At 32.5% G+C, this 16,125-nt stretch overlaps 1 protein-coding gene across 1 annotated transcript in view; it reads right to left on the bottom strand.

Annotated features, from left to right (window-relative positions):
* Window positions 1–16,125, bottom strand: part of LOC125069910 — a 256,125-nt gene that overhangs the window by 3,478 nt on the left and 236,522 nt on the right. The window contains exons 8-34 of the mRNA XM_047679521.1: window positions 15,719–15,784; window positions 14,941–15,070; window positions 14,162–14,348; window positions 13,940–14,052; window positions 13,726–13,865; window positions 13,016–13,654; window positions 12,731–12,919; window positions 12,370–12,507; window positions 12,071–12,238; window positions 11,903–11,986; window positions 11,674–11,824; window positions 11,064–11,595; window positions 10,681–10,985; window positions 10,403–10,609; window positions 10,228–10,318; window positions 9,602–10,153; window positions 9,403–9,526; window positions 9,113–9,330; window positions 8,636–8,850; window positions 8,238–8,420; window positions 6,287–6,410; window positions 5,785–5,913; window positions 5,146–5,289; window positions 2,362–2,514; window positions 1,992–2,068; window positions 1,332–1,508; window positions 510–695 (exon numbers count right to left, since the gene is read on the bottom strand). Of these exons, the coding sequence (XP_047535477.1) occupies window positions 510–695; window positions 1,332–1,508; window positions 1,992–2,068; window positions 2,362–2,514; window positions 5,146–5,289; window positions 5,785–5,913; window positions 6,287–6,410; window positions 8,238–8,420; window positions 8,636–8,850; window positions 9,113–9,330; window positions 9,403–9,526; window positions 9,602–10,153; window positions 10,228–10,318; window positions 10,403–10,609; window positions 10,681–10,985; window positions 11,064–11,595; window positions 11,674–11,824; window positions 11,903–11,986; window positions 12,071–12,238; window positions 12,370–12,507; window positions 12,731–12,919; window positions 13,016–13,654; window positions 13,726–13,865; window positions 13,940–14,052; window positions 14,162–14,348; window positions 14,941–15,070; window positions 15,719–15,784 (5,422 nt within the window). The remainder of the gene's footprint in view (window positions 1–509; window positions 696–1,331; window positions 1,509–1,991; window positions 2,069–2,361; window positions 2,515–5,145; window positions 5,290–5,784; window positions 5,914–6,286; window positions 6,411–8,237; window positions 8,421–8,635; window positions 8,851–9,112; window positions 9,331–9,402; window positions 9,527–9,601; window positions 10,154–10,227; window positions 10,319–10,402; window positions 10,610–10,680; window positions 10,986–11,063; window positions 11,596–11,673; window positions 11,825–11,902; window positions 11,987–12,070; window positions 12,239–12,369; window positions 12,508–12,730; window positions 12,920–13,015; window positions 13,655–13,725; window positions 13,866–13,939; window positions 14,053–14,161; window positions 14,349–14,940; window positions 15,071–15,718; window positions 15,785–16,125) is intronic.

The following is a 16,125-nucleotide window of genomic DNA, read 5'->3' as shown; positions in this document are numbered from 1 at the left end:
TAAAAAACATCAACCGTTAACAAAAAATAAATTGGGTCGATTTTTATAATTACGCAAGTCAAACTAACAATAACATATTTATTTTGTCTTATAAAATAATGATGTGCAATTTATCTGTTAAAATATTAAATTATTTAAGCGTTATTTTTCTAAAGAATCGTAAATCTTTTAATCGTAAACTAATATTAAATATGAAGCCGTTTTGTATAATAATATCAGATTCAAATTTGTAAGTAAATTTACTTAACATTTGTTTTATAGTAATATAACTGTACAAACGACCTTTTGTTCAGCTGTCACGGTTTTTCTATAATATCTGCTATGAGACAAATCTTATCAAAACACAAAAAGTACGTATGTAAACAGAACCATGAATAATTTTCAGAGAACCTGCAGCAATGAAATATACATACGAGTAGATTTACAAATCGAATAGAAACTATATCTTAAAATTATTTACATTATTATTTACCACGTTAGGTAAAAGTAAACATAGTACAAAAAATTACTTGATTGCTTGCATCGATAGCATGAGCAAGCACTGCTCTCCATCTCGCGGCTGCTTCAGCCGTGTCCGCCGCGAGTTGTAGGCGTGTACCGCCGCCGCGCTGCAAGCGGAACCCGTGCGCGCGACCAGCGTCTTCTTCCGTTAACTGGTAGTTAACTAACATGAGGGCGCCCACGGGATGGATACTCTGGATATTAAACATTTAATTATGTAGGTACATTTCGTTCGTAATATAAGAAAATATGTTAGCAGCATTTTGTCTCTCCTGCATTTTGCAATCATTTTATTTCTGTGGTATTCGTTTTTATTCAATACTTTGTATGAAATATTTGCTATATACTATAGGTATATAAAAACATCGTAAATTGTAGGCTATATTTGATAAGAATGGTAATGATTCTAATGATTTTTATAGTAAGTATACAATTTACTATGTAATTCTATAATTGTCTTTCTTAGAATTTTTTTCCTCTTAATATAAAAGATAACCTTATTTTTATTATTATATTAATTTATTTATTTATTTTTGTGAACTTATATGGTACCATCACATCACATCAACAGACAACTTCGAATCCCAGTGTTAGTTTTTTTAATGTCTGTGTCGTTGAAGGGATGTTATTTGTACCTGATATGCGTGTCTTATTTGTTCTGTGCAGTTTTCCCCCAGTCTATTCATAATCGGCAAAGTTTAATGAACGATAATACCCAATAGATCAAGTTTATAATGACACTTTTACACGTCGTTATTGAGGCGTAATAATATACCTATACCAAAAAACTTCCAATCGATATACAGAAGCTATCAATCATTGGTACTTACGGAGTCCGTCTTGTAATAGTAGAGGCAATTGTCCCGTTTGAGCACGAACCATCTCCTGGTCCACCTCGGCGGGAGATGCGCGCGTGCTGGTGCGGCGCGCCACAAGTATCCCGAGTAAAGTGCCGCGGGGCCTCCCTCGTGCGCCAGAGACGCCACTACTTCACATGTTCGTGCGACCTAATGTGCCAAAAAAAAAAAATGTGCGATTTACTTATGTATTTCTTATCCACCTATTCATTCACAATTCAAGCTTTCTAGCTGATATTATTTAATAAATATATATAGGTATTTATTGCATGGTATGTTTTGCGTCAACAAAATGGAAAAGTTAATCGAGGTCGAGTCTTACTTTTTGTTAAAAAAGCCCGTGTTGGAATTATTTTTATATGATTATTTTTTTTCGTTTTATTGCGAAAATTTATTGCATTAAGAAGACAAGGGATAGCACAATGGGCTTAGAGCCTTAGACTGAAGCTTATGGACTTTTAATTTTCACATTGCCATAAAACACATTTTGAAAATGGAATTAATGTTCCACACCTACTATCTAGAGTATTGCAATTCGTAATGGGTACATTTTACATTTTAAATTTTATCAACAATTATCTTATATTTTTTACTTATTACATAGCATAGTTATATAAAATGTATTTCACTTACGTCTAATTCCAAAATCTCCGAGCCGGAATGGGCTATCTTTACAACCTCAGAATGTGTTTTGTCTAATACATTGATTCCTGTAAAATAATAGCAGAAATATTTGCTATAAATTTGTCCGCTAAATTTCAGTTACTATTGTATGAATTACATTTCTAAAGTTTTACTCTCATGGATATATTTTACACAAATTACAATACTGCCGGGTTTGTGCTAAATATTGCGTAATCCTTCTGCTGAACTTATATGTTTAAGAATTTTGTATATCCATAGTCCAAATCGCACTAGATAGATCGATTCTTGACACTCAAAATTAATGAAGATTAAATAAGTTTTATATATTTTATATGAATATAATTAATTGTGATTTTACCATTAACAGCTATGATAATATCTCCAACTTCGAGTCCTGAAGACTCAGCTGGCGTGTCAGGCTCGATCGCTGACACAACGACTGGCTTGCTCCCATGTATCCTGAATCCGAACTCTTCATTGCCGCGTCTTACTACGACAGTTTTATCGCTTTCTGAAAAGATAATTTTACGTGGAACTGATTTTTTTAATTGATATACTTTTTAATAAAAAAGTAGTTTATCAGTCTGAGATCTACCTACATACACAAGCACTACATAATGTCATACAACCGAGCAAACATTTCTGCTCCTTTTATTAGTGGAAAAATGTGCAACTCAATTCACCAGGATAGGATTTCCAAGCTTAATGTATGATCATGCTTTCTTTCACAACACATACTCGTAAGACGAACTGTAACTGCAGAATATTGTAAATCTTATTGGTGCTTGCCCAGATTTCGACGCGGTCTTTTCACGAGATTTGGATAAGTTAAAATATAGTCCGTAAAATAACTCCGAAAGTTAAACATGGAAAATATAATCATAAATAAACGCTCCAAATTTTGTAAGGCAAATTCTAATAAGTAAATCAAGAATCCCTGACCTAATATTTACGTATCTGAATGGGCATGCCATAAAAACACAATTATAAAGATCAAGAAAAGAACGACCGTGACATACATACAAATAGTCGATATTTGAAGGATACATCGGGTTATGCTTACCATCTGACTTTCGCTAAATGTTTTGGCAAAAATCCAGATGCTATCGACACCGTAAACTGCTTCATTCAGAAAATATATGACTACGGTTATGATAAGAAAACATAGTTACCATATATTCACTGATAATATAATATTAGAAAAAAATAAAAATCGGATCTCTTACATAGTAATAGTACATAGTACATACATGGTAAGTTCAAATGTAATTCGGTAATTCATGTAAGTATAATTTCTAAGATCTGTTCCAAAGAAATAAAGTAAATTAGCTCTGAAATAAATATTTTTACCACAGGGTTCCAAAGCTATTAGTTTATTAGCCTGAGTTTGTCGGCACCATACCACCAGCATCAATTTAAATATTTCTTCTAATTTCTGTCTGATATTTCCGTTAGGATCGTTTAGACCATGACTAACTAAAATAAAATAATAAAGGTGTTATAAGAAATGTAGAAATAAAACAAACGAAATTGCCAAAAAAATGAATGCAACTTACAGCTGTGCCGCATTTTTTCAAATTACAAACGCACTATCTTGAACTTCAAATAGCAAAGATTATTGACCCGTTTCGTATAGTGTTATTGCATAACACGCGTACACTATTTAAACTTCACGTATAACACAAACATCTAACGCATCAGCTGAATTCCGACGTCAAATCAATAGAATATAAAGTATTTCTCTTTGAACGTGACAATATCGTCTAGCCGCAGTCGCGTGCCTGTTACAACTAAGAGATGACGTACGGCGCCTATGTAAAATTAAATTTAGTCCGCTTGAGATCGGTCAGTAGCAGTTGCTGGTTTTTATCGTACCTTTTTTTTTTATAAATATAAACCAATTTTATCAATATGACTCAATGTAAAGAAATCTTTTTAGTCCGAGTAGATTTAGCATTTTCAATGTTGTCGATGACGATGTTTCAGAACTATTTTTTTTTATAAACGAAAGAGAAAAATTATTCAATGACAAAGGGATGATTGCATAAGTGACAAAAATATTTCGTGCCAATATAATAAAGATTTAAAAATTCAGAGGCTGAACCGAAAATAAAAGCGAAGTTATATAAATAAAGAGTGCGGCAAAAATAGAATTTACGTCACTATTTGGAAGTGGATCAGTTAACGCACGCTGCGTTAACGAATATGACGTAACTGTTGAATGGTAGGTACGTTTTGAACAAAAATCACACAACTTAAAGCATTCCTTATATATAAAGAACAACGCTTTTTGAGTTGTTCTGTATTCGGAATTGCGGAATGCTAAAAGAAATACAATTCATTCAATGCCTCGTTGAAATAATATTTATTTGCGCACTCATATTTTTGACATACTACGATTAATGTATTATTTTAAATAGATAGTAAATTTATTAAGCGGTATTCGACAATATTTATCAAATATTAGTCAAGTAAGAATAATTTCAAAATTTATTATATGTTAATGATCAATAAAAATAATTTTGTTTATAAATAAATATTAATTTTTGCTTTGTGAAAGTGAGGATTTCACTAGCCGAGATGGCCCAGTGGTTAGAACGCGAGCATCTTAACCGATGATTTCGGGTTCAAACCCAGGCAGGCACCACTGAAATTTCATGTGCTTAATTTGTGTTTATAATTCATCTCGTGCTCGGCGGTGAAGGAAAACATCGTGAGGAAACCTGCATGTGTCTAATTTCAACGAAATTCAGCCACATGTGTATTCCGCCAACCCACGCCAATCCTTTTCCTCAAAGGGAGAGGAGGCCTTTATCCCAGCAGTGGGACATTTACGGGCTGCTTATGTATGTTTGTGAAAGTGAGGATTTTGGTGAAAAGTAACCTACTTTCAAAGAAATTGTTTTACTTCATTATGAATATAATATAACTTGTATACGATAAGTAAATAATTCTTGCAACTTTAAATCTGGACAAACACCACTGCGTTTTACTATATATTGTCTTACTCGTCAATAAAGAAAAACCTTTTTATAACACGTGATGAAATTCTTCCAATAAATCCCTCTGTGATTTAAAATTCTTACCTTTAGTTTTGGAGATCCACCTTTGAGCATCTATTTATCATTTACCTCATACTTACCGAAAGTATTATTCGACTGTCTTCGATTCAACTCTATACAGGCTCGTCTATGAACGAGTCGGTGCGTGAGAGCAACGTAGCGTTTGTTGAATTCAGTTTCCGATTCTGTTGGATCTTCTTGTGGATTTACTGGCTCTATCATATCTGTCGATGATGTGATATTATAACTAATGGGATTACAATTATTTAAATTTGATTTAAACATCACCACATTACTTTGATGTGCTTAATTCTTGTTTATAATTTATATCATGTTTGTGTATATCCACCAAACGACATTATAGCAGTGATGGTATTAGAACCTAACCTTCTCAAACAGAGAAAAGGCTTTAGCCCAACAATGGAATATGTACATGCTGATATTTTACCTTGACTTTTCATCGAGTTGATAGACAAATTAAAAGTACTATGGTAATTAAAATTTATGTTGTGGTGTGTTGCTTGTCTTTAGCACATATTTATACAACTAACAAAATTATACATTATTTGATATACATATCATCAAGTATATAGTATATACAGTATAAAATTCGTATATTCTTTGAATATATGTTTAATTGCAAGTAAAAATGTCTAAATATGCGTACTTAGTATCGTGAAGAATCGATGTTAAATTACATTAGACATTTTAACATTTACCTGGAGGTATCCGAGTCCAATTGTCATCATTTTCAGACAATAATATCCAATTACCGCACCACCACGGCGTTGCGTATACACCTTTCTCGTCTTCTGCGCCATCCGAGCTGCCCGAACATTCTTCATGTTCTGATAAATTAATACTGTCTTAAATAAACGTATAAATGTTAGCTTAAAACCAATTAGTTAGTATAATATATACCTATAGTCAATTTCAACCAATAGAGTAGTAATCTTGGGTAATCTATGATGTACATTATGAATTCGTAAAAATTATGACTTTTTTTATTTCAGCGAAGTTGGTGTCAGACTTTAGTATTAAAATCAAAGTAGATATAAGTTGTTAAGTATTATAGTGAAAAGGCTATAATTTTTTTTTTATGAACGCCTTGCATAATTATCGAGCAATTCTTTCTTTGTGTAAAATTGCAATATCTTTATAAGAGAGGTGATACATAGTTTTATTATAATCTTACATTTAAAAGATCATTAGACTACTTACCATCTGGATCAACGCTTGCATTAGAACTAGCAAGTTTATCAAGACTGTTTCCAGCAGATCGCGCTATACGCGTATCTTGAGTTTTCTCCATTCCCGAATACTCTTCTTTACCCCTTTCTTCTGACTGTTAATTTTCAAATTAATATGGATATAGATACATATATTTATTAAAAAATATTTGAAGAGTTTTTATATTATTCGGGCGTCTATAGTTTAATATGCATATGATAATGTCTGACTCGTAAAATTCTTTAAAATATTTTGTTATTGCATAATTGCCACAATGTTTAACATAATTAATATTAAATAAAATAAATATTAAATAAATATTGGACAACATCACATTCATTACTCTGATCCCAATGTAAGCAGCTAAAGCACTTGTGTTATGGAAATCAGAAGTAACGACGGTACCACAAACACCCAGACCCAAGACAAAGTAGAAAACTAATAAACTTTTTCTACATCGACTCGGCCGGGAATCGAACCCGGAACCTCAGAGTGGCGTACCCATGAAAACCGGTGTACACACTACTCGACCACGGAGGTCGTCAAATAAATAAATAATTGGTATGGTACGAACAGCTCAATAGGTACAATTGAAAAAGTTGTAGATCTGCAATCAGGAAACAGGAACCTCATTTGAGACGTGTATATGATGGCCAGTGTTTATCCCGAGAGTTATATTTTTTAAGAAAAATTAATGACAACAATCATATGACAAAAATGTCAAACTGAGAATAAACATAAGGTTAAAACATTATTTTATAAGTACTGCTCAAGCGGCGTATAAACTGGCCAAAAAAATGGTACTATTTCATCTTATATTATTAAAAATATTCTTATTCTATTCAAGTCAGTCTTCAGCAGAAATATCTAAACAAAATGCGCATATTATGACAACACAAACAGATTTTAACACTATGAGTTACGAAAGAACTAAAAATTTTCAAGATGTTTCTGATGAAAGTACAATTGAAGCATTAAAATATATTGCATATTATTTAAGAAATTACAAATTTAATGAGTGGGACCGCAGGTTGTATCAGTCGCAACCAAATGAACGCTTATCTGGTTTCTTTGTCCATTTTCCCGATCCACCATTGGAAACTCTACACTGGGAAGTATATGAAAACTGCGATGATAGCTTCATAAAATGTATCATATATTTGCAAAGTGTCATTGGTGCTTCACCTGATATTTGCATTAATAAGAACAAAACATTAACTAGAATCGAAACAGAAAATTATATCAAAAGTGATTTGGAAGATAGTATGCCATTTTATAATTTTATAGAAAAATTTCAATGGAAAACTACAGCATCGTATTACATGTGTTGGTACACGATGTTAGGTATTCCTGCTTTATCAATGCTCAGTGGATCCTGCGACAATTTTGCCAATTCCTTAGATTACACTGATATCAGTCATAATTATGATCCGAGATCTAATAACAAATTGTCCTTTGCATGCGCTATGTTTAGCTTTTGTCCTGATCCATGTTGTCCCAAAAAATATGTATATTTATATAAAGAATGTTACGAAGATAGGAAAAATCCTTGTTTTATTGAAAATAATTACAGAAATGTTCATTCTGCGTGTAAAATGAATCACAAGGAAAATCAAAATTTAAACGGTATAATTGCAAACAAATGGAACGTTTCTTGCACCTGCAAAGAAAATGGGTTTACTTGGAGTTCAAAATATGGAATGTGTGTGGATGTCAATGAATGCATCAAGGAGGACCATAATTGCGATAACTCCTCAGAAAATTGCTTAAATTCACCTGGTTCTTATTATTGTATTTGTAAATCTGGATTTAGTTTTAATAATACTTCAAATAAGTGTATGAAAATGAATTTGTTTCCAAAATAAAATGTCCTACACTAATATAACACGTATTATTATTTAATTAACAACCTCTAATAAATAAAAAAATTGTTAGCAAGTACCTTCGCTCGAACATCCTGTCGATGACGATAATGCCGGGATTTATCTTCAGAACGATATCTTTTATCAAGTTTTTTATACAATCGAGCGCCAGTTGCAGGCTTTTTAGCCGCTCCACAAGATGGAGAATCTGCAAAGCCCGCTGGTGCAGGTACTATATCAGGCGTTGCATCAGCGTAAGATTCCTTAAAAATGAAGTAATCGTTATTATCAAAAATATTTAATTCATTATTGATTACATACATGACCAAAATACATTGAGTATGAATCGACAATAGCTTAGGTAAATTAATAATTATATTTCTTTAAAATGATTTATTGACCTGTAGTAAACTAACGTAAATATTTATATACCTAGAAAATCTCTCAGATAAATGTACAGTCGTCAGTCATAACTTACATCTGTGTGTGAAGTTCTTGAAGCTCGGCTGTCATGATCGTGAGTTGCAGTAACAATGTGAACTTCTTTACCGCAGTGAAGGCAGTGTGCTTTAGCTTCGCATTCTGCTCCAACCATATCGTGCTCAGTATGTTCTGAATAGAACACGGAGTCTGATCCTGGTGAAACGGAACGTAGAGATTCTGCTGAGGCCGCCTTTGCAAACTTTCCGTCGGCTGTTACAAAAACTACTTATGCAATCACTGCTTTGACAGAAGCAGGTTTTACTTTATAAAAAAAATAATATGAAAAGCTAGAAATTGACTAATAACATGCAATTAGATTAATTAAAATACATAATTTTATAATTAAGTCAATTTCTAATTTTCGTCACCGTTTCTTTAAATAAAACAACATAAGCTTATAAGCAAGTTATATGCATAATTAACATTCATTTAGTAAAAATATATATATTTTCAAAAATTAAAAAATACTTACCTTGGCCTTGTTTTTTATGGTGCCTCGGTGATGCTGATGGACTTTTTACATATCTTAATGGAGTTAACCTTGACCCGGCACTGTTTAGAGTTCTGGCAGTTTCAATATCTTCTGCTTCTAAAGAACTTAAGCAAGGAATCGTCGGTATTGATTGTTTCCTTCGAGGCAAACTTCCAGGTAATGATATGCTTTCATTAGATCCACTTTTTCTTCGAGGTCTAAAAGTTAATTAATATTTGACATAAAATATTTTTTTATTGTATATAAATAAAGCTAATAACTAAAAATACCTATATGTAGAATGATTGCTAGATGTCGGTGATTTAGCTGAATTGTTATTATTTCCCGTTTTTCGTCGCGGACTGTCTCGTAAGCGTCTATGTTTTCTCGGAGAAATATTTCCATTACCAGTGCCTGTAATTAGATAGATATATTTTTATGAGGAATTTGATATCTTAAAATAGTCTTTCTTATTTATTTTTAGCTTACCATTTTTTCTATATTGTTCACTTGAGTCATCTGAAGTAGGAATATTCAAATGTAGCTTAACGTTCGATCCTATGTTATCCCTCCTGTCGTAATGACCTTGTCTATAACTACCATCTATTGTTTTATTTTGCGTAGGACTCTTTGCTTTCAGTTTTGTTCGTTTAACGTATCTTTCCCTTTCGTTTGGTCTTTTATTGTCATTTTCCTTTTCCTTCATAATTCTCTCTTTAATAGATTTTTCTATATCTACGACCTCTCTTGGCGATGACTGTACACTTTTTGTTTTTTCTACAAAATGTGTTTTTTTCTTTCGAGGCTCAATATTTTTTTCTTCAAGCGGTAATTTTGAGCTAATAGGTTTGAATGAAGAGCGATGATTAGAAGGTTCTGGATCCTTATCTTTTTTACCCCAATCATCTTGAGATGTTGATATTGAATCATCGTAAGATTTAGAAAATTCTAATGTAAATGCTTTCTTTTTCCTTCTTTTATCATCCGATATCCAAGATTTTGGTCTCCCTGTTGACCGATATTTTTGTGAATGTTTGTATGCTAAAAATATAAAATGATAACTTTAGTGTTAATATTAAAGGCACAAAAAGCTATGAATATTAAAAAAATATTACTTAAACCTCCATCATCATCGTCTTCAATAGGACTTTCATAATAACCAGATGAAGAATAATGTACGCTTCTTTCATCGTCCGATAAAGATCCCTGTTATACAATTCGATTTTAGGTACATCATTAAAATAATATACAATAAACAAATCTAAAAAATATAATAAAAAGACACCATACCACCATTTTGGGAACTAACTGCTCTTTTTGTTCATTACTAGAAGCTTTCTTTTCTTCTTTTACTTTTATTTCTGGTTTTTCTGGTAGTTCTTTTATTTTTTCCACACAAACCTTATCTGTCACACTCTCGGTAACATTTGGATTCGAACCACCTATACTGTAACTGCCACTTGAACTACTTTTACCACTAATTGCATCTCGACTGATCTGTTTAATAAAATAAGAAATGTTTTAAAATTTATATTGCACTTTATGTTAATAAATAAATTCCAACTTACTGTTTTTTTTGGAACTTCGTCTTTTGGTTTTTTGACTTCAGATTTAATTCTTCTGTTAGTTTCAATTGGTGTTATATCAGCTTTCACTTCTATTTTTTCAACTGTAGTTTTAGGTAATCTGTCAGGTAGCGGCAGTGGCGGTGATGATAAGTTAGGTACTATAAAGTCATCGCTTATTTCAAGTGGTGGAGAAAAGCTTGGAACTACTAAATCTTCGGCCACATTATCAGTTTTTGTAGACGAATACAAGCTTGATGCGCTTTCAAAGGAAGATCCTTCCTGGGCTTTGTTATTGTTTTCGGAATCTGTAAATAATTGTGATAAAAAATATAGGAACTGGATATATAAAAGACTCAGATTTACATAACGATTTAGATTCTTACTGTGGTTTTGATTTTTACAGTTACTTTTTTTTGAACTATCGGAATTAGCAGTTACATAGTCTTCTGTGGTGGTTGTACTCTCCGATACATCTGTTGTGTTGATTTTTCCAGAATCAGTCCTAGCTAAGCTAGTTTCACTACTAGCGGGTTTTGCCAGTGACGGTTCTGAGGGGGATTCGACTATTTGATTAGGTATAGTACCATTTGGTTCCTTTTGATGAGCTTTTCTCTGTAATTCTTGTCTCCTAGAAGGACTTAAAGCTCGTTCTCTTTTTTTATTTATAAAACTCGGAGTCCTTTTAAAAGGTACATCACTTAAATCTAAACTAGGATGTGTGATGGCTATTGCTGGCGTATGGTTAGGTTTTATTGATATAGTTGGTGATAAAGATTTCGAAATTGTTGGTTGTTTCGTTATTGGCAAGGTAATATTTGGTACGACGGCTGGTGGTGAAAGTGATGCTCTTGTTTGTTGCGCGGAACTTGAACTGGATGTGTCTAATTTGTTACGTGGAGAAGTTGGCGATTGACTCTGTAAAAACACAATGCAATCATGGTACACCTGTATCGGTTTTTACATACTATTATATACTTATTTTAGCGTACTTACTTGAGAAGCATCAAATTCTTCATCTAATGCATCTGTATCTAATGAAGATCTTTGTTGATGTTGAAGTAATAATAATTGTTTTCTTCTGGAGGTAGGAGTTAGTAATGCTAATGCCCCGGGAGACGTAGCTAAGGAACTTAGATCGGAAGAACTGAAAAAAAACATTATAATAATTAATTTTGAGATGAACCTTATTGTTGTCTTTTGTCATAATGTATTATTTATTTACCTTACTACTGTACCATTATCAGTACCAGAATCTACTTGTAGCACAGTTGTTTGAGACTCATTCCACATTCCATCAGAGTGATCCCTAAGTGACAGAACGAAGATTATTATAAAATTCAAAACAAAATATAGTTCTTAAATATTTTTAAATTTAAATAAAACTTCGAACCTGCTTTGATCTACAGTGAGTGATTCACTAGAAGCGCAAGGCGAAGATTTCTCTAAGGGCGCAAGAATAGTAGTAATATTATTTTTAGTGGTTGTGAGTTTTGATTTTTGTTCTACATCCACATTACAGCTTATGGGGTCTGGTGATGCTGGACTTGACTTAGCAGTGCTGAAAATTTTAGTTTCTTTTTAATATTTTTATTTTTTTTTAACTAAATATTGTTTTAAATAAAGTTAGGAAGTTACAAATTTAGGCGAATGTATAATATAGAAAGATAAGATGAAATAAAAGATACCTACCCATTCAAAGGAATTTCTTCCTTGACAACCCTCTCTGGTTTCTCCTCGAAACTTACACTTCGAATTCTAAATGGTTCATGCTTGTAACTAATATACTTTTCATGAAAATCTTCGTATGGTGCATTTCCGTCTGAAGAACTACGAAGAGAATCACATGATCCAGAATGAGTGAAAGCGTAAGCAATTAATACTGTAGAGTTATTTTCAACCGAGAAGCAAATATTTATCGAAAGACTCGCTCAAGCGTTCAAGTTTTCCAGTCGGTGGTTGATGATCAATACATGAGTTGTGCTACTAAATCTAATTGCATTTAAAATAACTATAAAATTTTCTACGTGTTTCATTTTTGTGCTAGATTTACCTGAACGAACCATCTGGTTCAAATCCAAAAATGCCTTCGTCTTTTATTGGAGTTTGGCTGTAATTTTGGGCTATGTACTGTCGGTATTTTGCTTCCCTTTCACGGTCTTCTTTAGTCATGTTTTCTTGGCTCGTTGACATCACTATGGGTGCATCTTTAATACCTTCAGTATTCATTTCTGTTTTTCGACTAGTATGAAAAAAAATTATATATTTTTTGTAATAGAATTAGCGGTACTTAGATATAGGTAGGCTTTGTAATATACAAGATTCATTAAATACTTACGCATCTAATAGTATTTCTCCCTCAGACAATGTTTTTTGCAATATTCTTTTATTTTTCCTACGTAATGTTGTGAATGGTATAGCCTCTTCATCTGGTCGAGGTTCGAAATCAATAATGATTTCTTTTTCATTTTTTTCACTATCATCTGTGGTTGTAGCGGATGTCTCGGTTGACGGTTCGGATTGAAATGTGGAAGTTTTCGATAAATGGTGCGAAGAATTTACAGTTTTATGAGATGCATCACTGGTACTTTTAGACAAAATTGATCTAAGGGACCTTTCACCTTTGGCTTGTTTAGCTATTTCTTGTTGTAAATATTCTAAATTTCTACGATTTAACGCCATACTCTTTTCAATAGTTTCCATATCATCGTCAATCGTGTCATCTCTATCGCTTTCATGAATAAATTGAAAATTTTGTTGAAAATATTCTTGTGCTTGCCGTTGTAATATGCTAAGTTCCGAGGATTTATCCACTTGTGACGACGCTATGGATTTTATTGAAGATGAAGTTACGTCGTCTGAGTCACCTCTTTGAATGTTCGGTGAAGTCGGTATTACAGATGTTGGCGAACGTGGAGACCTAGGTGGTTCTTCAGACTGTGTTCTATGAAGTTTTTCATGATCCGTTCCAATTATACTGCAATTACTATATAAATGAATCTACAGCTACAAATTAAATTAAAACTCTGAATAGTTTTTATATATTACCTTTCTATATCTATAGAAACATCGGTCTGTGTATCACGACCGGCTAGTCTATCACCTCCGACTTCAGAAAAAGACTTTGTTAATCTACGTACTCCTACGGTGTAGCCATTAGTTTGAACACCAGCTGCGACCATTTTAACCTATAAATTTAATTAAATAGTTTAGCTTCACTGTTATTTAATACATTTATTTTACTTTATGTAATTGAATATACCCTTTTAATAGTTCTAGGGCTCAATGAAAGATAATTAGGTGGAAGCGGTTTTCGTCCTAAACAGACTTCCGTTTGAGTTGCTTGGGTTCTCATTACTCCTTTTTTAATTGAATCTGAAAAAAAAAATATTTTTAATAATTCTCTAACTAACTAACTATAAAATCCCTTTAGACATTCCTAATTTTAGGATGTAAGAAATCAAACAACGATTCGTTTAGGTACCTAAAACGACGACTTTCGGAACTTCCGCCTGTGTCGGTCGTTGCACTGGTGGTACTGTATGAGCTGGCAGAGATGCTATAGGTGGTGGATAATGTATTGGAGCTGGCGCCTGCGCAGTCATATATTGCGGATATGGTGGGAATGGCTGAAACATTACTGGCAGAGTTGCGTATGGCTTGTTTTCCGGCTGTGAAGTTGAAACATATAGAAATGGATAAATATTTATACTGTTGTATAATTAAACCTCTATCGAATGTAATTATTCTATGAGTATTTAATTAAAAAATATTGGATTATTTTTAAAATAATTTCACATTCTATATAAAATAAACTGAATTAACTACTACTGAATTTATTCACTTTTCACATTTTAGAATCTCACCTTATTTGTCTATGCATCTATTGTATATTCCAACCACAAGAGGATAAAGGCCAAATAAACATTTGACATCGAATAGACGCTATATCATATGGATTAACGAAAATATGACGTTATGAACGTCAACGAAGCTAATATCAGAACTTGGGAAGTTTCATTTAATTAGGTATAAGTAGTTAAATGGAATAGTGTTGTATTATAAATAAAGTCACGTTAGTCAAGAACAGCTGAGTTATTAACAAATCGCATGGAATACGAAAATCTAAGATTAGTTACCTTCTTTCCTTTTTCGATTGGAATAGGCTATAGTATCTTTGCGAGCGTTAAAACGGCTCGAGGTACGGCTGCCATTATTGCTATAAAACATTCTACCTTTAATTATTAGATGACCTCAACGAACCTTAACTACACGTCCATCAATCAGTCTCTCACAGTCCCTCCTAAACCTACTACCGCTAACGGCAGCCGGCATTACAGAGTCATCGAAAGTCGTTAACGTGTGCGAACGAGCAAACGATACATGCTTTGTTCTGAAATAAAAGAGGATAGCTGTAAATAAATTATAGCTTTAGAATAAAACGGATACATTTTTCTGTTTTTAACTAGATTTATTAATTTTAAAATTAAGAAATATGTAATTTTGCTTAAAATAACACGAATGGTTATAAAAATAGAGATTTATACTAAAAATAAATTTACTTAAAATAAAAACCTGAAATTAATCAATAATGTTTGTTACCAAACGACTATTTAAAGTGTTTGCAACTTTATTATATACCAATAAATAACGTTTCCACATATAAAGCTGCAGGCCGCATAACTGATTAATTAAACAGCGCCTTCTGCGTTTTCATCTTCATCATCATTTTGAATTTCAAAATGATTACAGAAAAAGAGAAATGAGTGCTTAATTAAGGTTTCAAGTGCGACCGTTAGTTTTTATCATTGTGATAAAAAAAAATTGGATGCTTACGTAATAAAACAAAAGAAAAGAAATATCAAAGTAACGAATGCAATTAATACACATTAAATTAAGAAATATATACATATAATCAATAAGTATGTAAATGCATCAAATTATATATTTACTTGATAACGTTGAAGTTGCTGATTTTTTAAATTGATATTTTTGGTATAACAATTAAGGTAAATTTGTATCTGCTATTTACGTCTATTACCTGTGCGGTGGTATGGTGAGAGGCGGTGGTGGAGGTGGCGGAGGTATCGGAGTGTGGGCGGGGCAGCTATTAAAACACATTATTACATTAGGGTGACATATAAAGTACAATTGTAAAGCTGCCTCTACACAAACGAACATTAGGAAATTTAGTGTTGCCAATTAAAAAATATGCATATTCTATAGTGACTTCCTAATGAATTAGACACATACACATATACACACACATAAATTGCAAGGTATTTGTGTGGGATCACACCAGAACTCTATCATATCATAACTATTGTGCGAGAACATAAATGGCACTATTTATATTATACGATTTATATCGAACGAAACTAAATAAGATTTTTTTTTTATTTCGTAGTGTATGAAACGGTTACTATATTTTTTTACTCTATTTTCATA

Source organism: Vanessa atalanta, chromosome 16 (genome assembly GCF_905147765.1).
Source record: "Vanessa atalanta chromosome 16, ilVanAtal1.2, whole genome shotgun sequence".
NCBI classification, from domain to species: Eukaryota; Metazoa; Arthropoda; class Insecta; order Lepidoptera; family Nymphalidae; genus Vanessa; species Vanessa atalanta.
This window is presented reverse-complemented; position numbering and strand designations above follow the sequence as displayed.